Source organism: Elaeis guineensis, chromosome 6 (genome assembly GCF_000442705.2).
Source record: "Elaeis guineensis isolate ETL-2024a chromosome 6, EG11, whole genome shotgun sequence".
NCBI classification, from domain to species: domain Eukaryota; kingdom Viridiplantae; phylum Streptophyta; class Magnoliopsida; order Arecales; family Arecaceae; genus Elaeis; species Elaeis guineensis.
The window spans coordinates 94505214-94527211 of record NC_025998.2 but is presented as its reverse complement, the minus strand read 5'-3'; the positions used below and the strand labels follow the sequence as shown (position 1 = coordinate 94527211).

The 21998-nt window shown below is 35.8% G+C and overlaps 1 protein-coding gene across 9 annotated transcripts in view; it reads right to left on the bottom strand.

Moving 5' to 3' along the window:
• The window catches only part of LOC105035223 (uncharacterized), a 65204-nt gene extending 44976 nt beyond the window's left edge, over positions 1-20228 (bottom strand). For 3 of the 9 annotated variants that reach the window (XM_010910688.4, XM_010910690.4, XM_010910691.4), the window contains exons 1-4: positions 20038-20218; positions 1080-1272; positions 599-756; positions 305-450 (exon numbers count right to left, since the gene is read on the bottom strand). In XM_010910688.4, the coding sequence (XP_010908990.1) occupies positions 305-450; positions 599-756; positions 1080-1272; positions 20038-20143 (603 nt within the window). In that variant the 5' untranslated portion in view covers positions 20144-20218. Of the gene's footprint in view, positions 1-304; positions 451-598; positions 757-1079; positions 1301-19318; positions 19584-19697; positions 19809-20037 lie in introns of all 9 variants that reach the window. The other 6 variants (XM_029261879.2, XM_010910692.3, XM_073259585.1 and 3 more) reach the window with 6 other exon arrangements.
• Positions 20229-21998: the final 1770 nt, after the last annotated feature.

Here is a 21998-nt window from a genome sequence, read left to right as displayed (position 1 = left end):
ATGTGCAAAACACCAATAGCTATTAGGAATCGACCTTAATAGGTCAAAGAAGGCCCAAGGCTTGACACGAATCCACTGTCTATGTAATCTTACTAGAACTAGTTAAACAACATAATTAAAGGATATAGAAACAGCACTAAATTACTAATAATCCTTGTTAACAGTATCCATTCATCGTATCAGGAAAAAGTAAAAAGAAATACTGAAGGCAATCTAAAAAAGAATGAACAACATGAAGATAGATTTTGTCATCATCATATTTCCAGTTACAAAGTTTGATCATGACCTTGACAGGGCATAGTACCTGAAACAGAATAATCAAAACAACAAGCAGAATCCCTAAAGCCATTGAACTGCTATAGTAGAACAGCACCCAGTTACTTATAAAAGGTGCTGAAAGCAGCAGAAGAAATCCAAAACCAAGGAAAGCCAAACGCCACTGTTGAAACTCTGCATGTGAAGAAGCCAAACGAAAAAAAAAATCAGGCTTGAAAATCTAGTTGCCTCAGTGATAAGAACAACTTAGGAACAAGTTAAAAATAGTCATCTATAACTGATTTTATTAAATATCAAGATAAATTAGTAAATAACATTTTACCTTCCTCAATGGAGATTGTGCACGAAGTAGATGTTTTATCCTTAAAATTAACATCAATGTATCGGTTTTCATAGGGTGATATCACAGCACTCCATTGACCCTTTTGAAGAGTTTGCCATTCATCCATCTCACATTGGCACAATCCAAGAGAAATGTTCCTGCAAGCATTCCAAAATAGGCAAAATTGAAACAATTAGCAAAGAGTGGTCCAATGCATGAGGCTCCTGCAGCCTTAACCCCACTTGCGGAGAGGCTGTAAGGATGATCTCTAGGCCACAATGGAACAACCTTACCATTGCACCAAGGCACACCCTCTAAAGTGTAACAAACTAGCAATGGTAATTCTTTAAAACTGTAGTTCTATAAAAAACACACTAGAAAATGTGATTGTATTATTTGTAATACTTTGTTTATATATATATATATATAATGCTTTTGCAGATATGTATTGGACACCAAGGAAGTCAAAAATTCAACATACCAGTGGAAGCAAACCTCAAGTTTTCCATGAAGTCTTTCAGGTAGTGCTTCTGAAACTTTCAATGTAACACGTCTAGAACTGGCATAGCTCCCGAGGCTTAACCTTGATATGCTAGTGATGCGAACTCGCTCACACAAATATCCAGCATGGGCTGTTGGAACAAATTGTACCATTGGGTTTCCAAGATTAACATCTGTGATCCCATGAATCCAGGATGTCAACTACCGAACAAAAATTTATATTTCAATCTCAATTTAAAGCAAAGGCTACAGAGAATATTGAGTATGATATTAAGGACTGACGAAACATGGAGAAAGAACATGCTTAATTTGCAAAGACTGAAACTTCATAAGCATAAAACAGGTTCAAATAAAAATTAATGAAATAACCACCAAGACACAAGTCACCGCCAGCACTAACAAAGTGTAATTGATTAGCTACCATATAAGATATTTCGGGTCATCTTTAGGAGCAAAGCAGCCAACAAAAATTTAGATTACAGCATAAAGATGAGTAGAGGTAAGAGCACTCAAAAATTTGTCCTAACCAAAGCAGTACAGTTGGGTAGTTGGCAAGCATGTAAAGCATCGCAAACAATTATTTTTCCAAGGGAGGGAGGGGGAGGGATAAACATGTCTTGGGATAAAAATCACAAACTCAAAAAGAATGATTAAGCATTTAGTGGCATGGTGCAAAAATTGCAGATATTGAAGAGAAAGAACTACATTGATGAACTCAATCAGAGAACTTCAAGCATCTGGAAAATAAGTAAATGACTAACCAAAGGCTGTGATTCATCCAATGAGACAATTTGCTCAACTGTTTGAGCTGCTAAATGCATTTAACAAACTAATCCTTTTACATCTCAAAAATCTTTTTAAGACATCTTGTAGTCTAGTGTTGTCATTAATGAAGATGAACCAAGACCCTTCAAAAATGACAATTGGGCGATATATTAGTTTCAGCAGCCTTTTTGTTCAGTACACAAGATTAGATTCCAGAAATCTGGTTGTTATCCACATATTAAGGATGTCAACTATCTCAAACAGTTCAATTAAAAGATATACATCCAAAGAATCAAGACTTGGATGCCATGGATTTGAATATCCAGATAAGCAGTAGAGCACAAAAACATATTAAAATGATTGGTACCATTTGCTTGAGTAGCTTTAGTAACTATTTAGCTTTTTAGAAAATTTTGGATCAATCTTTCAGTCAATGCAACATAAGTCCTTTACTGATTTTGTCACAAAAGAAAACATAACTATATCCATTTCCAATATAATCTGTGCGCACCGGCGGCTTCTTTGTAGCAGTAATATGCATAGTCACTTATAAGTTCCTTGCTATGTCTAATGTAGTTACATAAAACATTCCACATTATTGACCATTTAAGCCCAATAGTAGTTTTCAAAATCCAGAAAAATGGTATTGATTCCTCCAAGATGGTGTACAAGAATACCGTCGCATAACTGGCAATTATCTAACAATGAAAAGATTCTCTGAAAATTCAATATGGCACCTTTAAAAATATCAAGTTGGCATCTCTTAACATCTTCCTTTCTTTTTTGTTTGTGTGCATGTGAAGATTGCGAACCACTAAATCAAAATTTGTGGATTCAAAAAAAGTGGGAAGTCTTCCACCACACTCAATACCAAAAGCAATTGATTTCCTTCAGGAGCAAACAAAAAACAATCAAAAGCCAAAAAGTTACAATTTGCAAATTATGTTTCCAATAGACAGCAATAAAAAGCTTACTCTCAAGTTTAGTTATCCAAACAATAACTATTACACCTTACGATAGAGCAAGCCCTACCACATAACCACCCCAATTTAACTCAAAAGTATCCTGTGTTTATCCCTTTGTCAGCTGTTAGATTTGTTCTTTATGAACTAGGGAGAGCTGCAGTTTATAATTACCCCACTGAAACAAAATGAAAAAAAAAAAATAAAATTGGATAATAGAAAGAGAAAGCATTAACAAACCTATCACCTAGACCTCCTCCTTTGTGCAGACTATTTTTCAGGTGTTCCACCACCCCTATTTTTCGGGAGAAAGAATTAACAGACTCCTCGTTTTCCCCCTGTTCATTTTGCCCTTGTTCATCTCACCCATTTAGAATAAAAACCTGAAGTTAAATTAGTGAAGCGATGCTTGGGAAAGAATGAACATTAGTGCTCCAGAACTCACGAGCTATGTCTACTTCGTGTATGAAGACTGGAATGGAATAGAAACTCGAGCTTTGTGTTCATTTTGATGTTTGATTTGCCAACACATAACATAATCATATTTTCATAGAATCACCATCCCCTTAAATAGACGAACTGTGATTCCAATCTTACATGGGATGAATTGTTATTTCCATTCATAACAGTGGGAAAGAATGATATTTTAGTATGTTCAATGTACAAAATGGAAAGGAATGATATCTTTGGTATGGACTAGCTAGTGATATTTATGGCATAAAATGGGAATGAATGACTTGATCAGGATTTGAATACAAAAGGCACCACGTAACATTGCTATTCTTCAGTTATAAATATATTTAAGTTAACATAAAATTGATTCCATTCCTGAACATAATTGGCTAAACCATTAAAATGGAATCACCTTTTTTTGACTATGTATTCCTTCATTTCACTCACAAGTCACAAACAATGGACTAGTAATGTTAATTTAAGTTCCTAGTTTTCAAGGATAAAAGTGGACACTCGAATATGGATACAAATTTGAATATCCAACTGATATCCTTATTCATATCCATATTGTTAGAATTATGCTTATTTAATAAATCATTATATAGGAAGGACATATTTAATATGTCTCTAAACTTAGTATATCTCTAAACATGATATATACTTGCTTTCCAAGTATGTAATGCTTTTCTTATGTACTTATTTCTCATCTATTTAAAGAGATGAGATCTTATTAATGAATTGAATTTCTTTTGAGCTTTTTCTTTCAACATGGTATCAGAACGGTTGCCGCACCCTCTGCCCCTCCTTCCACAACAGGCCGTAGCAGCCCTTCCTAGCCGCAGCAGCCCTCGCCGCAGTAGCCCATGTCACAGCCCCTCATCTTTGCCGCCAACCTTCAAAGTCCTAACCGCACCAAGGTTCCAACTCCTTTCTCAAAAAATCCTACCTGTCTCCTCCCTCCTCAATGTTAGATGTATGCCCTAGAAGTCAGATTGGCTGACACTTGTAAAACGCTTTTAGGACATAATTTGTAATTTAACTTTGATATTAATAAAAATTGGATTATTTCTATTCACATTGTATTTAATAATGTCTATGAATCGTCCATTGGGTTAATGGGTAAGATAATACATATTCTTAAAGAGTTAAAAATTTGAGATATGTGCTAATCTTAGTTAACTCATAAATTGCTCTCAATCATAGGATCACCATCTCCATGGTGATCGATCCGGAAGATTGATGTACGATCACTTCCTTCGGATAGATGAGTCTTGAATCTACGGTGTGGAGACACCGGAGCGAAAATACAAGTACTTGTTAAGAACAAGGGTACTGAGCGTAACCATTTACGAACAGTCACAAGGATATCTATCTTCTCATCAGTGACATATTCATAGCTACGATTGTGTTTAGTTCTCTGATCTGAGGTGCATCGGCAGTTCACCTTGAGGGTGCTATAGTTTGACTACACCATAACTCGGTCTTCTAACCATATAGAACCTTCAGGTGTATGTTGGTTGCAATATGTTCATTGTAGAAATTGGATTGCATCAAGATGGGATCTATTGACCTTGGTAGAGAAGCAGTCCTATGTAGATCACGAGATTGAGTCCAAAAGCCTATAGCCATGGCAGTGTGAAAGACAGAAAAAAATTTCTATTGGATTTTACATCGGATTCGAATCGATTGATTCTATCATACGACAGATATGAGGTTTGACAAGTTTATCTTGATCTCGATTCTGTCAGAACTCACGATAGAAGAACCGAATTACACGGTAACTGCACCTAGAGGTTCATCCTTCAGTTCTACTAGATTGCCACTACATACTGCTAGGTGTCACTAGTGGATTGTGGGACTAATTAGAATTATTTCGATGATTAATAATTCTAATTGACTAAATTGAAAAGAGTTCCAATCTATCAAAAAGAGTTTTGATGTGTTGATGATAGAGATCACAACATATCTCACTACCAGACAGAATTGAATCTATGGGGTCACACAAACAAAGATTTTGATCTTAGATTGCACAATTAGACTAAGCGTAGTCTAATTGGATTAGGAGCTATTGAGTCCTAGCTTTGGGTTTAAGAAAACTATACTAGCACATGGTTAAACCCATTTTTTCTTCCTTAATTTTGAGTCCTATTAGATAGGATTTAATCAATTTGGTACCAGCTCCAATTGAGTTCCAAATATTGGCTCACCCAAATTCGAATTTGATCGAATTAGGTTAGGTTTGTGGGGGCGCCAAATATTGGCGCCACCCAATGCTGTTCAGCCAAGTAATGGGGCGCACCCACATGGATTAGATCCATGTGTGTCACCCAAATCAGATAAGAGAGAAAGAGAGAGATAAGTCTCATCCACTAGTGGATAAGGATAAGAGATTTGATCTCCTTTGAATTTAAATTCAGATTTGAATTCAACTTCGAATTTAAAACCATTTGAATTCGAATCGAAGATGGATTGGAATGAGGTGACAACAACCTTATCCTATCTCCATGCCAATCTGAATTTCTTGTTAGTTTTGTGTGACAAAACAAGAGAGAAATCAGATTGGAGTGGACCTAAAAGAGTCCTTCTGTTTTAAGGCATCTGATCTGATTAGATTCCTATAAAAAGAGATTCTTTTTGATCGACCAAAGAGATTATAGCCAATAGATCATTTTCTACACCTCTTCCTCCTTTCTACGCCTCCTCCCTCTTCTATCTCTGATATCCATCCCTTTTCCACGTCCAAGGGTGTTGGACGAGCCATCTAGTGGGTTCAAGGTGTCGAACGCCATAAGTTCTATCCGAAGAGTCAAAAAGCTGCGATCAGGGACTGATTAGAGTCCTATCAGCGATCAAATTTGAATCTGATCAAAGAGCTTGCAATTTCGTCTAGGAGTAGACGGATTGATCAAGAAGAAGGCATCCTACATCAAGTCCGAGTGGATACCTATAGAGGTCGAACACGTGTGCGGCTCCACAACGAACCTCGAAGATCATCGGATCATCAAACGCAGAGATCGTCTATCCGCGCATGATGATGAGATCACCTCTTATCTCTTATGCGTACTGATTTCTATTATTTAATATACTGTTTATTATGATTTTATTTGATTTGGATCTAAGTCTCACACATCGAATCGAATAAAAAATTTTTGAATTCTGCTGCGTCTGATTCGAACCATTCCGATGCGCTATCCGATCCTTCAACTGGTATCACAGCCAGGTTGTTTGGATAGTAGATCTAAATTGGATCAGATCTAATTCAGATGTGATCTAAAGAAAGATCAGATCTAAAAATATTTAGATTAGATCTGAATAATACATGTTTAGTTAGATCTAAAATTGTTTTAGATTTAAATTCAGCATGTTGTAAACTAGATCTTTTTGATATATATGATATATGCGTAGATCTAGTTTATTATCTAAGTAGCCTAGTACTCAAACTGAATGTACCACCAAATCATCCGGTCATAAGAGCAAGTAAGGTTTAAAGACCCTCTCTTTCCATTTGATGGGATGCTCTTATGGTGTGTAGGGGTGCCATGTGAATACATCCATGAAAAAAAACTACGAAAAGAAAAAACTTATTTTCTTACAAAACTCTAGATCTAAAAACCTTAGGTTTTGATGCATGATTAAGTTATTTAGTTTTTAAAATTATTTTAATTACTAAATTAAAACTTTTATTACACATGGATTGCAAGAAAATGCTGAAACCCTGAAATCTGCTGCAGGCATGCCTGCTGGGTCGACTCAGTCCTTGTTGAGTCGACCCAGTGCCCTGGTGGGTCGGCTCAATTTCCAACTGAGCCGATTAAGTTTTCAGGCCGAGGTCAATAAGGTTTCTATTTGTCACAGGTTAGTCAACTCAGTCTTTGAACTGAGCCGACAGAGTTCACTTAGTCGACTCAATTCCAGGATGAGTCGACCCAATCCTGTGCACAGAATTTGTATATGATATAATTTTAGTCTAAATTGTTTGGACATCTGATTAGGACCCATGAACTTAATTGAGAATTAAGAGATGAAATTAAACAAATCTAAAATTGTGAATTCAAGATTTAAATCAATTTCATAAATCATGAGTCAAGGGTGTGGGTAGCTCAATTAGGTCTAGTGGGAGCAGTTGATCAAACCGACTCAAGAGTTGACTAGGTTTGGGTCAAAAGTGCTTCAGACCAATCTAATAATTGTAAATTTGGTCAGATTGATTAACAGTCATATGTTATCGATCAATTTAAGACCTAATTCGACTCAGTGGTTCGTGCTCGGGTCAATAGGTTAACTTGATCAATTCTAATCAACCAATTTGGTGTCTAAGGTAAGTACATAAATGGTGGTTCTTTAATTGATTCCGTTGTCTGATCTGGACAACTATGTTGGTATTTAAGAAAAGCAACAGGGGGACCCCCACACATCTTAACTTATCCAGCCATTTTGAGAGGTTAGTTTTTATATTAGGTCAACTTGTTGAACTCGAGCTAGCCCATGCCACTAGATTAGTCATAACCGTTATGACTAACTAAGGAAAAGACCTAAATCAAATCTCTCTAATAAAATATTAAGTCTTGCGGTCTTTCATTGTTGTACTTGTGCGAGCTCTTCTCGAGATTGATTGTTCTCGACTGAATACAGTGGTTCAGTTGCATCGAGAAGATGCAACCATAACTATTAGGCATGAGATGCTACGGATTAGAGATGGGGTTGGGCTCAATATTTCGGATATGGTGAGAGTCCCAATGACGGATCCATTTCATGCAAACGGTAGGTCTGACTTAACTAAGTAGTGGGCCAATATTCCGGATACGGTAAGACTCATAAATTAGAGACCGAAGTTGGCTGCAACGTGTTTGGAGAAACACTGGACAAGAGTTGTCCACTTATCAATTGACCAAACACCAATAACTATTTGGTGAGGTGGTGAGTCAATTGGTGAGACCGCAGCACCCACTTAAGACTCTTAATCGTGGAGGTCTTCGCTTCTCTTCCAAGAGAGTGAGGAAAACTGAAAAAATAGTGGGAGCCTTATTTTATTTTAAAAATAAAATCCCTAAAACAAATTGGTTAAATCAATTACAAAATTTAACTAGAAATTTTGACTCTCTGCAAGAACAATGTCTGCTTCAAATCCCCTAGCCAGAATACTAGAAACCAATAGGTTGACCAAACCAAATTTTAAGGATTAGCTTCGGAACTTGAAAATTGTTTTGAGTTTCGAGAAATTGACCTATGTCCTTGATCAGGACCTTTCCCCTCTCCCAACCCGTCCGATCGCTGATCAGAAAGCATCTCATGAGAAGTGGTTGATGATGACAACAAAGTTAGGTGCTACGTGTTGGCGTCAATATCTAACGAATTGCAATACCAACACGACATGACTACTGCCAGGCAGATGCTGACTCACCTATAAGAGTTGTATGGTGAGCAGAGCCGCGCAACCCACTTCGAAGTGTCCAAGCGACTCTCAAGACGAAGATGCGTGATGGACAGTCGGTCCACAATCATTGTCTGACAATGATCAAGGACCTCAAAGAGCTTGAGAAGCTCGAGTTGTCCATGGATAAGGACTTGCAGGTTGATTTGATCCTGCAGTCCTTAACTGATTCATATGAGCAGCTTATTGTAAACTTCCATATGAATGAAATCCAATGCACCATTTACGAGTTGGTCAATATGCTGGTTACAACAGAGAGTACCTTGAAGAGTTCAAGGGATTTTGTACTTACTATGGAGTGGACTTCTTCCAAGACAAAGTCTACTGAGAAGAAGAAAAGGTCTGTGAAGAAGCAAAAAGTGGAGAACAAGGAGGAGGTTCCAAAGAAAAAAGCTGTCGAGAAGGGAAAGTGTTTCCATTGTGATAAAAATGGCTATTGGAAGCGGGACTGTCCAGCTTACTTGACGATCCTAAAGAACAAGAAAGATGGACCTTCTAGAGGTATGCTCGTCATAAAAACAAATGTGACAGTTTCTTCTGCATCCAGTTGGATGCTTGACTCTCGATCTAGTACTCATTTGTACACTTCTTTGCAGGATCTTGAGGATAGCAGGAGGCTGAGGAATGGAGAAATGATCCTACGCATTAGGAATGGAGCAAAAGTTGCTGTTGTGGCCGTAGAAACCTATCTTCTGTGATTACCATCGGAAAATATTTTGATTTTGAGAAACTGTTATTTTGTACCTATCACGAGCAGAAATCTGATTTCTGTATCTTGTTTAACGCATGAAGACTGTAATTAGTTTCTTTAAGAATTATTGTACTATTTATTTGAGAAATAATAAAGTTGAAGATGATTTCTTTATCAATGATCTTTTTCAGTTACATATTGATGTTTCTATTCATTGTGTCGAGCAAAATGTGAATGCTATAGGTTCCAAAAGTCCTAGAGATAATGTGAACGAAAAATACTTATGGCACCCAAGGCTAAGTCACATTGCAGAAGACAGGATTAATAGATTGAAGAAAATTGAATTATTGAGTCCATTGACTTCCGAGTCATATTCGATGTGTGAATCATGCCTTAAGACAAAATGACCAAGCTACTCTCTATGGGATATGGAAAAAGAACCACAGAGTTACTTGCTCTGGTGCATTCTGATGTTTGCGGCCCATTCGATGTGCCGGTCAGAGGAGGTTTTGTTTACTTCATTACCTTTATCGATGATTTTTCACAATTTGGGTATGTGTACCTTATGCATCACAAGTCTGAAACCTTTAAAAAGTTCAAAAAATTTAGACATAAAATGAAAAAACAAATTGAAAAGCCCCTTAAGGCTCTTCGATCAAATCGAGGAGGTGAGTACTTTAGTGAGAAATTTTTTGAATATCTCAAGGAACATAGAATTATCTCACAGTGGACTCTGCCTAGAACGCCTCAACTCAATGGGGTTTCAGAATAAAAAAATTGAACCTTATTAGATATGGTCCGTTCCATAATGAGTTTCACAGACCTTCCTGATTTTTTTTGGGAACATTGTTTTTTGACTGCCATATATGTATTGAATAAGGTTCCATCTAAAACCGTTCCTACCACACCATATGAGATATGACATGATAAGAAATCGAGTCTGAGTCATCTCAAGATTTGAGGTTGTCCGGCCCATATTCAACGACAACAGACGAACAAGTTAGAATCTAGATCCTTTAGGACTCATTTTATTGGATATCCTAAAGAGTCGTTAGGATATTATTTCTATCTTCCGGAAGACCACAATGTGATTGTAAATCGACATGCAGTTTTTCTTGAAAAATAATTTATTCAAGATGGAGACATGGGAAGACAGATTAGACTCGAGGAGAAAGTTTCCAAAGAGCAGTGAGCTTAGGAACATGAAGAACCAGTTCAGTCTGAGCCGATCCACACACTTCCTCCACCTCATAAGTCTAATAGAATTTTCCATTCTCTTGAGAGGTAATTAGGTATTATCTTAGAGAATGTAGAGGAAATATTCATCATAGAAAATAGGATACATGGAGATGACCCCAAGACCTATAACGAGGCGATATCAGATATCGACTCCGAGAAGTGGTTAGAGGCAATAAAGTCAAAAAATTGACTCAATACACTCAAACCAAGTCTAAACCTTGGTAGATCCACCGGAAGATATTATACCTATTGGGTGTAAATAGATCTTCAAGAGAAAGATAGATGCAGACGAAAAGATAGAGACCTTTAAGGCTAGGCTCGTGGCGAAAAGGTATAGTCAGCGCAAAGGTATTGACTATCAGAAAATCTTCTCGTCTGTAGCCATGCTTAAGTCCATCCATATATTACTTGCTATTACAGCATATTTCGATTATGAAATATGACAAATGAATGTGAAAACGATTTTTCTGAATGGATATCTTGAGAAAGATATCTATATAGAACAGCCACTGAATTTCACTTTTTGTGATGGTAATCACAAGGTTTGCAAACTACAAAGATCCATTTATGGACTAAAACAAGCATCTCGAAGCTGGAATGCTCGATTCAATGATATAATCAAATCGTTTGATTTCATCAAGAACGAGGAGCTGTATATATTCAAGAAGATCAGTGAGAGCGCTATCACTTTTCTCGTATTATATATGGATGACATTCTCCCGATTGGAAATGATATTCTCATGTTGACCTCGATTAAAATGTGATTGTCTAAAGAGTTTTTTATGAAAGACCTAGGACATACATCCTTCATTTTGGGGATAAAGATCTATAGAGATAGATTTAGGAGGATGCTAGGACTATCACAAAAAATGTACATTAAGGAGGTGCCGAAAAAGTTCAGCATGAAGAACTCCAACAGGGATCTTGTACCCTTCAGACATGGCATTCATCTCTCCAAAAAAATGTGCCCCAACACTCCGGAGGAGATTGAATGCATGAGCAAGATCCCTTATGCTTCGACTATAGGGAGCCTCATGTACGCCATACTTTGTACACGACCTAATTCGCTCATGTTGTGAGTGTCGCAAACAAATATCAGTCAAATCCAAGGAAAGAACACTAGACTTCAGTAAAGTGTATCCTTAAGTACTTGAAAAAGACTGAATATGTTTCTGATCTTTAGGAAAGAAGAACTGAAAGTGTAGGGGTACACTGATTCAGACTTCATGTCTGATATCGATGATCGAAAGTCGACATCGGAAAGCATTTTCTTGTACAATGGTAGCGCTATCAGCTGGAAGAATTTCAAGCAGACTGTGATAGCAGACTCCACCATGAAAGCAGAATACATTGTCGCATCGGAGGCTGCAAAGAAGGCATTCTGGTTCAAGAAGTTTGTTGAGAAATTGGAGTGATGCCATTACATGCCGTCCCTCTCTATCACGACAACAACGACGTCATAGCCCTAGCAAAGAAGCTGAGGTCTCACCAAAAATTCAAGCACATCGAGCAATGACTCCACCTCATCCGCAATTACCTTGAGAAAACATATGTTGAGGTGAAGAAAGTCGACACCGCGGACAATGTGGCTGACCCACTGACGAAGCCGTTAAGCAAGCAAAAGACTAAAGCCCATCTTAAGAAGATGGGACTTAGATTTGTAGCCAATTGACTTTAAGTCAAGTAGAAGTTTGTTAGATGTATGCCCTAAAAGGCAGATTGGCTGACACTTGTAAAACACTTTTAAAACATAATTTGTAATTTAACTTTGATATTAATAAAATTGGATTATTTTCATTCATATTGTGTTTAATAATGTCTGTGAATCATCCATTGGGTTAATAGGTTAGATAACACATATTCTCAAAGAGTTGAGAATTTGAGACATGTGCTAATCTTAGTTAACTCATAAATTGCTCTCAATCATAGAATCATCATGAAAACGGTGATCAATCCGGAAGATTGGTGTACGATGGCTTCCTTCAGATAGATGAGTGTTGAATCTACGATATGGAGACACCGAAGCGAAAATACACGTGCTTGTTAAGAATAAGGGTACTGAGTGTGATCATTTACGAACAGTCATAAGGATATCTACCTTCTCGTCAGTGACATATTCATAGCTACAGTTGTGTATTTAGTTCTCTGACCTAAGATGCATCAGCAATTCACCTTGAGGGTGCTATAGTTTGACTATACCATAACTCAATCTTCTAGTCATATGGAGTCTTGAAGTGTATGTTGGTTGCAGTATGTTCATTGTAGGAATTGGATTACATCAAGATGGGATATATTGATCTCAGTAGAGGAGGAGCAGTCCTATGTAGATCATGAGATTGAGTCTAAAAATCCATGGCCATGGCAGTGTGAAAAATAGAAAAGAGTTTCTATTGGATTTCACATCAGATTCAAATCGATTGATTCTATCATATGACAGATATGAGGTTTGACGAGTTTATCTTGATCTCGATTCTGTCGGAACTCACGATAGAAGAACCGAATCACATGGTAACTACACCTAGAAGTTCATCTTTCAGTTTTGCTAGATTGCCACTATATACTGCTAGGTATCACTAGTGAATTTGAGACTAATTAGAATTATTTTGATGATCAATAATTCTAATTGGCTAAATTGAAAAGAGTTCCAATCCATCGAAAAGAATTTTAATGATGTTGATGATAGAGATCACAACATATCTCACTATCAGACAGAATTGAATCTATGAGGTCACACAAACAAAGATTTTGGTCTTGGATTGCATAATTAGACTAAATGTAGTCTAATTGGGTTAGGAGCTATTGAGTCCTAGTTTTGAGTTTAACGAAACCATGCTAGCACATGGTTAAACCCATTTTTTCCTCAATTTTGGATCCTATTAAATAGGATTTAATCAATTTGGTACAACCTCCAATTGGGTTCCAAATCTTGGTTCACCCAAGTTCAAATTTGATCGAATTAGGTTAGGTTTGTGGGGGCACCAAATGTTGGCGCCACCCAATGCTGTTCGGCCAAGTGATGGGGTGCACCCACATGGATTGGATCCATGTGTGTGTCACCCAAATCAGATAAGGGAGAAAGAGAGGGATAAGTCTCATCTATTAGTGGATAAGGATGAGAGATTTGATCTCCTTTAAATTCAAATTCAGATTTGAATTCAACATCGAATTTAAAACTGTTTGAATTCAAATCCGAAGTGGATTGGAATGAGGTGACAACAACCTTATCCTATCTCCATGCCAATCTGAATTTCTCGTTGGTTTTGTGCGACACAACAAAGAAAAAATCAGATTGGGATGGACCTAAGAGAGTTCTTCTGTTTTAAGGCATCTAATCTGATTAGATTCTTATAAAAAGGAGTTCTTTTTGATCAACCAAAGGGGTTACAGCCAATAGATCATTTCCCATGCCTCTCTTCCTCCTTTCCACGCCTCCTTCCTCTTCTATCTCTGATATCCATCCCTCTTCCACATCCAAAGGTGTTGGACGAGCCATCTAGTGGGTTCAAGATGTCGAACACTATCAGTTCTACACAAAAAATCTAAAAAACTGCGATCAGGGGCTGATTGGAGTCCCGTCGACGATCAGATTTGAATCTGATCAAGAAGCTTGCAATTTCGTCTAGGAGTAGGTGGATTGATCAAGGAAAAGGCATCCTAGATCAAACCCGAGTGGATACCTGCAAACGCCGGACACGTGCATGGCTCCACAGCGAACCTCGGAGATCATTGGATCATCAAACGCGGAGATCGTCTACCCGCACACGGTGATCAGATCACCTCTTATCTCTTATGCATGCTAATTTCTATTATTTAATATGTTGTTTATTATGATTTTCTCTGATTTGGATCTAAGTCTCGCACATCGAATCAAATAAAAAAATTTTGAATTTCGCTACGTCTGATCCGAACCGTTCCGATGCACTATCCGATCCTTCACTCAAAGCCTTTTAAACCACCGCCGCCACCACTTCCCATCTCCTCGTCAGCCTTCTTCATCGCCCTCTTCCTCCACCATTAGAGATCTCTGGCGATGGTTGCCTCTGGTTGTTACTAGAACCCTAGCCATCGCCTAAGACTTTGGATCCTTATCCTTACTGGATCCTTACTACTGCTGTCTTGAAATTAATCTATTCACGCTATAGTAGTCCATCCTTTGCCATCTTGGAGTCTGATTAATGCTTCTACTTGTTGTTTACTGAAATATGCTTGTGATTCTATAAAATTAGTTGAGGAACCTTCTATGTTTCCGAGGAGCAATCTATACTTGGACAAATCAACATAAGATCCTTTCCAATACCATGCAAAAATCTTTTGACTGTCTTTCTGGCTATTTACCAATCATGGAAGCGGTACACTGCCTGTGATTTCTCTAGCTGTCGTATAGAGATATCCTTTCTTCCCCTTTTTACTATCTGACTGTCTGATTGTTTCTATCCTCCTCTCTAGCTACTATGGCATCCTTACATCATGACAACAAACAACTCTCGACACCTCTGACTCCTAGTTCTGATCCTGCAATAAGAAATCTAACGGCAAGTATCGTAAAGCTCAATGGCACTACTACTTTTTGTGGGTCCAATCGTTCAAACTATTTATTTGTATCCAACGAAAGGCACGACACCTAACTGAAGATCCTTCAAATTTCAAAGATCCTACCTATGAATGACTGGCTGGCTAGTGATTGTTGTGTCATGTCATGGTTGTTGAATATCATGGAGGAAAAGATTAGTGCTAGTGTCATGTTCCTGAAGATGACTAAACAAATCTGGGACACCCTCAAAGAGATATTGTGATGAACAAGACCAGCATAATACCATTCACTCCATCATCCAAGCAGTTAACTGATATTTTGACTAAGTCTCTATCTTTTGGTATTTTCAACTCTATATATAACAAGCTGGATATATTTGATATATATGCTCCAGCTTGAGGAGAAATGTTAGAATTATATTTATTTAATAAGTCCTTATATAGAAAGGACATATTGAATACGTCTCTAAACTTAGTATATCTCTAAACATGGTATGTACTTGCTTTCCAAGTATGTACTTCTTTCCTTATGTACTTATTTCTTATCCATTTAAAGAGATGAGATCTTATTAATGAATTGAATTTCTTTTGAACTTTTCCTTTCAACACATATCCATCCAAAAAAAATGGATAAGGATGTTGGTAGACAATAATTCAATCTATATCCTTTTATCCATTTCTATTTGCAATATCATCGTCCATATAGTTATATCTTTGATCTAGTGATTCATGAAATTCAACTATCCAATCTGTATCAGCATTTAATCCATGCTATCAATATCCAATTTGTGTGTGTGTACATATATATATATATATATATGTGTATATTAGTTTAAAACAAATATGGATATAAATTTCACTGTCCGATTAATATCCATATCCACACTTATATTCATCAAATAAAAATGTATACAGATACGGATATACTGACAATAAATCTGTATCTGATCAGTTAAGGCCCTACTTATTTCCCATCCCCATTCCATCATGATTCCCATTCTATTCTATTTATTCCCACAAACCAAACATGACAAAAAGTCTCCAGCAAATGGAATTGATAGAGGAGACATCAATGATAGGTTGCTGGTTGTTGCTGGTCAATAAGAAAGATCCTACAATTTCAAAGGCTGAAAAAGTTTTCTTTTTCAAAATGTAAATGCAACCCTGCACGTCCCATATGTTTCCAACAACCCGAGAAGACCTGCATGTCCCATATCTTTCCAACAAACAGAGAAGCAGAACTCATGAATTTAGGGATATTAATCTATCTAAATTACCATACCCGTTCAAGATTAGGTGAAATCCCACAAACTAGCTCACCAAAAGAACAAATTCCACAATTTTAAAAAGCAAGGGTGCAACATAACGATTGGATTAGTCAAATGCCAGTCCAAAATAGCAAAAATCAGATAATTGGAGTAGCAATAGTCACCCCAAAACCTCCACAGCTCTGCTAATGAACAAGCTACCTTGGAGGTTTCAAAAGTATGTCGCACCCAACTAAAAGAAGGATAAACAACCAGGAAATTAAAGCAACAAACAAGATGAACTCCAAAAACAAAAGGATATGTATGCCAATCTTAGGTTGCAAGTTAAGAACATACAAGCCAAGAATTTGGAAGCCAAATGAATATCCTTAACAAAATTCTCCATGAAATAGAGCTTCTCCTTAGGCTGCAATTTGATTGCAGAATAAGTGAACTTTAGAGAAAATAGATTAATTTGCTCGTAAGACACCTTTCTCCAGAAGAAAATGCACCAACCTATGTGGTGGAATAGTTTACTACAGATTAGGTAGAAAGTAGCTTACCATTATTTTAAAAATGTTCACTAAGCCCTCAGAATAAATTGGTTAGTTTTCAAGAGGTTTAAAGTGGAATAAATGGATTAAAGAGACCTTTTTTCCATCTAACTCTCCTTGAAACCCAAACCAAATGCAGCTTCAAGATTTGAGCATTTCTTTTGACCTAACATCTCCAATAAAACCTTTGATGATGATCTCAATTACACCAATACTTTCTGAATTAATGTTAGAACCTCTTGAGAAACAAATAAGAGCACCTGTTGGCAATCAAGTTCTTTTAAAAATATTATGGTAATAAGAGAAAATATTTGCTTCTGAAAAAAAATTCTTTGATAGATTCCAATCAATGGGATTAAAATAAAATAAAATAAATTTAAAAAAAAAAAAAATCAAACCATATCACTTCAGACTTGCCTATCTTATTGCAAGAGCTGGCCAAGCAGTATATGTTAGGCATCAACAGGGAACACAACACACTACTTCTAATCTCAAAAATTTCCATGACAAAAAATTCAAAAGATACTAGTAAATTTTTGAGACCCTCACCAGCTAGGTCTTTCTCACATTTAAAGTACAATTTTCCCATCATTTCCTCAACGATCTGCATACATACAACATACATACACGTATATACATATACATATACATACGTACATATGTATATACACGTATACATGTATATGTACGAATGTACAGGTACGTACGTATGTACGTATACATGCATACATACACACACACACATAGAGAGACATACATATACATACATACATACATACATATATATATATATATATACATACATACATACATACATATATATCTACATACACACACACACACACAGACATACATATATATACATATATATACACACATACATACATATATATATATCTACATGCATACATACATATATATATATACATACATATATATATATATATATACACACATACATACATACATATATATGTACATACATACATACATATATATGTACACACACACACACACACACACACACACACACATATACATATATATGTATGTATATATATATACATACATATATATATGCATGTACATACATATATATGTACATATATATATATATATGTATGTATGTATGTATATAGATATATATATGTATGTATACATATATACATACATACATACATATATATGTACATATATATGTATGTACATGTATGTATATATATATACATACATATATATGTATATGTATGTGTGTGTGTGTGCATGTACATACATATACATATATGCATATGTAAATATATATGTATACATATACACATATACATATACGTATATACATGTATATGTTATGACATGTATATATATGTATATGTAGATGTATATATATACATGTATGTATATGTATATGTAGATGTGTGTATATATATATACATGTATGTATACGTATATGTAGATGTACGTATATGTATAAATACATGTACGTATACGTGTGTGTATGTGTATGTATGTGTGTGTGTGTGTATGTACATATATGTGTATATATATGTACGTATATGTGTGTACGTGTACGCATACGTGTATGTGTATGTGTATGTATGTGTGTGTGTACATACATACATATATGTATGTACATATATATATATACATGTATGTATGTACATATATACATACAAGTATGTATGTACATACATGTATGTATGTAGATGTACATATATATACTTACATGTATGTATGTACATATGTACATACATGTATGGATGTAGATGTACATATGTACATACATGTATGTATGTACATATATACATATATATATATATATATATATAAGTACTTGCATTAATCAACTGATTGGCACTTTGACCATAGATTATGCAAAATGTGTGAAAATATTATAATTATAGCCAAACTCTATATTTACAGCTAGAAAACTCTAGTGACGACAAAATTTTGCACTCCACAATCAAGAAAAGAATTTTTAGTGGGTTTTTTTATCACAATTACTTTCATAAATTATTGTCAGAATTAACATCTGAAAAACAAGAAAAGGGTTGAGGGAATTAGTTCATGAGGAATTTTCAATTCAAGCTATGAAATTGTTCTGTTCTTTCCCAATTTTGTTTAATTTTGCCTTTGAACATATGCAGACATGCCTAAGGACTATATACATTGGAAGCTGGGTCTTGTGTGGGATCCTATTGTTGAATGGATATTACATCAGGAAATACAAGAAGATAACATAAATTATTAGGAAAGACTAATGAGGCATGGTAACTTTTTTGCTGGAGGCTTTAACTGATTCCGCATAATCCTGTTAAAAAAATTCAAAAAAAAAAGAAAAAAATCAAACCTTTCAACAATGTGGAGAAAACTGTTCCCATATTATCACTTCCCTTTCTTTGCCGTTCCTTTATGATGTTTTAATAGATTCTGCAAAATCTAAAAAAGAATACAGGGAGGATATTTTTGAAGGGAGAGTTCTGCTAAGATGTTTTCTCTTCGACCCCTGCCCAAGATCCATCATATAAATCATGACATACAGGCACATGATAATTTTGATCTGCTTGATTTGGAAAGCCGATCAACCAAGTTCTAAGCCACTTATCAGAAACCTGCTGAAAAGAAAAATAAGAAAAACAGAACAAGATTAACCGGTATAAGCAGGACCAAATTCGGAAGCAAGAATGAACAGAAAGCACAGGGCAGCGTAAGGTAGGCTTGACGACAACTTCCTAAGACTTGCTAAGGTGGCGACAATCTCGACAACTTCCTCTCTGCCAACTCTTAAGAAATGGGGACTAGCATGGCCAGAACTGCCCTAAAATCCTGATCTTGGAGACCTGGAAGCAGGAAACATCCTCAATCGACATGAAACTATATAATGTGTGATTTGTTCAGAAAAACTCTGAGTAACATCACGACCCTGACAACTTCACAAACCCTAGAGAATTCAAGCAAGTGCGGGAAGAATCCCAATCCATGAAGCGAAGAAATCAAACAAACGAAGTGCATCTATTTTAGACCCGAAAATTTAGAATTAAACAAGTTGAAGCGTTTCTGTAAAAGTACCTTTGAAAGGACTCGTCTGCTGTTGTTGGCTCGAAGAGAGGAAGAGGAGTGGGATGAGTGAGAGGAGGAAGAGGAGAAGGTAGGAGCAAACGGCGCAGCCTCCCATCTCTGTTCTGTCGCTCTCTCGCTCTTCGCCGCTGCCACGCGAGAAAGAGGGAGAGGGAGGGCGCAGAGAGGCGTCGCTTTCACCTTCCTCTGCTTAATAATAAAAGCAATAAATGAATAAATAAATAATTATTATTATTATTATTTGAAAAAAGAAAAAATAAAAAGGAAAGAGAAATTGCTGGGTTTGGTGTGGAGTCCTCCACCGTACAAATCTCATTTAAAAAGTTTTTCATCAATTTAATATATATACCAATTTATTTACCGAAATGATGTAAATCTCATAAAACATCGTTTTAAATAATTTTTTTAAAAATATATCATTTGAAATAATATTTTTTCGATCTTAATCATCATCTGGATACTTATCACAAAAATAAAAAAAAAACCATCCTACATGATATTTTTAGAAACACTATTCTGCATGGCGTTTTTAGAAACACCATCTAGAATGGTGTTTTTAGTGGCATTTTTTTTGCCACGATATACTTTTTATTATTATTTATATTTTTATATATAATTTTAAATTAATTTAAATATTTTTTAATATAATTTTTTTAATTTTTTTGAAATATATTTAAAAATTATGACAAACTATATAGTATCCTAACACTTAAAATTAAACAAATAAAATATCTAAAACTTTGATAAAAATAATAATTAATAATATAAAATATAATAAAAATATATAGTTTACAAAAAAAATCCCACAGTACTATCAATAAAAAAAAATACTAAGTCCCATACGGATGTCGTAGTGCTCGTGGCCATTGAAAAAATCCTCAATGATCGCTCTTGCTCCAGTGTCACTTGCGATGGCCCCTCCTATATCAGTGGACGTCTCCTAAGCATGCATATCAAGAATAATAGATATTGTTGGAGCATCTACGAGCTGAGTGATCCCCTCAACCCTCTCATCTGCATTCAATGATGGATCTGTAACAAAAAGATCAGACCACTCAAATAAAAAATCATGATGCCAACTCGAACATGGTGCTGTCATCTGGAGCATATAGAAAAATAAAGTCCTTGGCATCTGTGGATCAAAAGTAGTGGCATATGTCCAAATGATATTTCTAAGATAATTTTTTTCCCCATCTTAACCTTCGGTTCATGATATATTTTATTTATATTTTTTAAATCAATTTTTTTGGATACATGATATATTTTTTATTATTATTTATATTTTTTTGATGCATGATATTATTTTTGAAATCTAATTTAGATAGCTCTGTTAATGTGACATTTTCTTCCTTAACTTCTTTTTGAGATATATGTGAAAATCATGACAAACCATATAACATCCTAATACTTGGATCAAACAAATAAGATATCTAAAACTCCGATAGAAATAATAATAAATAATATAAGATAGAATAAAAATATACAGTTTACAAAAAAATCCCATAATACTATAAATCTAAAAAATACTAAGTCCTACAAGGACGTCGTGGTACCTGTGGCCGCTTGGACCTTCTCACGAAGGTCCTCAATGTTCGCTCATGCTCCTACTCCTGTATCACCTGTGATGGTCCCTCCCCTATAATAATGGACGTCTCCTGCTCCTGTACATGCATATCAGGAATAACAGGTGCTGTTGAAACATCTACGAGCTGAGTAACCCCCTTAGCCCCCTCATATGAATCCAATGATAAGTCTGGAATAAAAAAATCGGACTACTCAGATGAAGAATTATGACGCCAACTTGGATCCGATGCTGTCATTTGGTGTATGTAGGAAGATGAAGGCCCTGGCATCTGTGGATCAAAAAATGATGGTATATATGCAGCATGTAGCGTGACATCTGCAGAATACATGATGCTGGCATATCTGGAGCATATAGTGATGGTGTATAT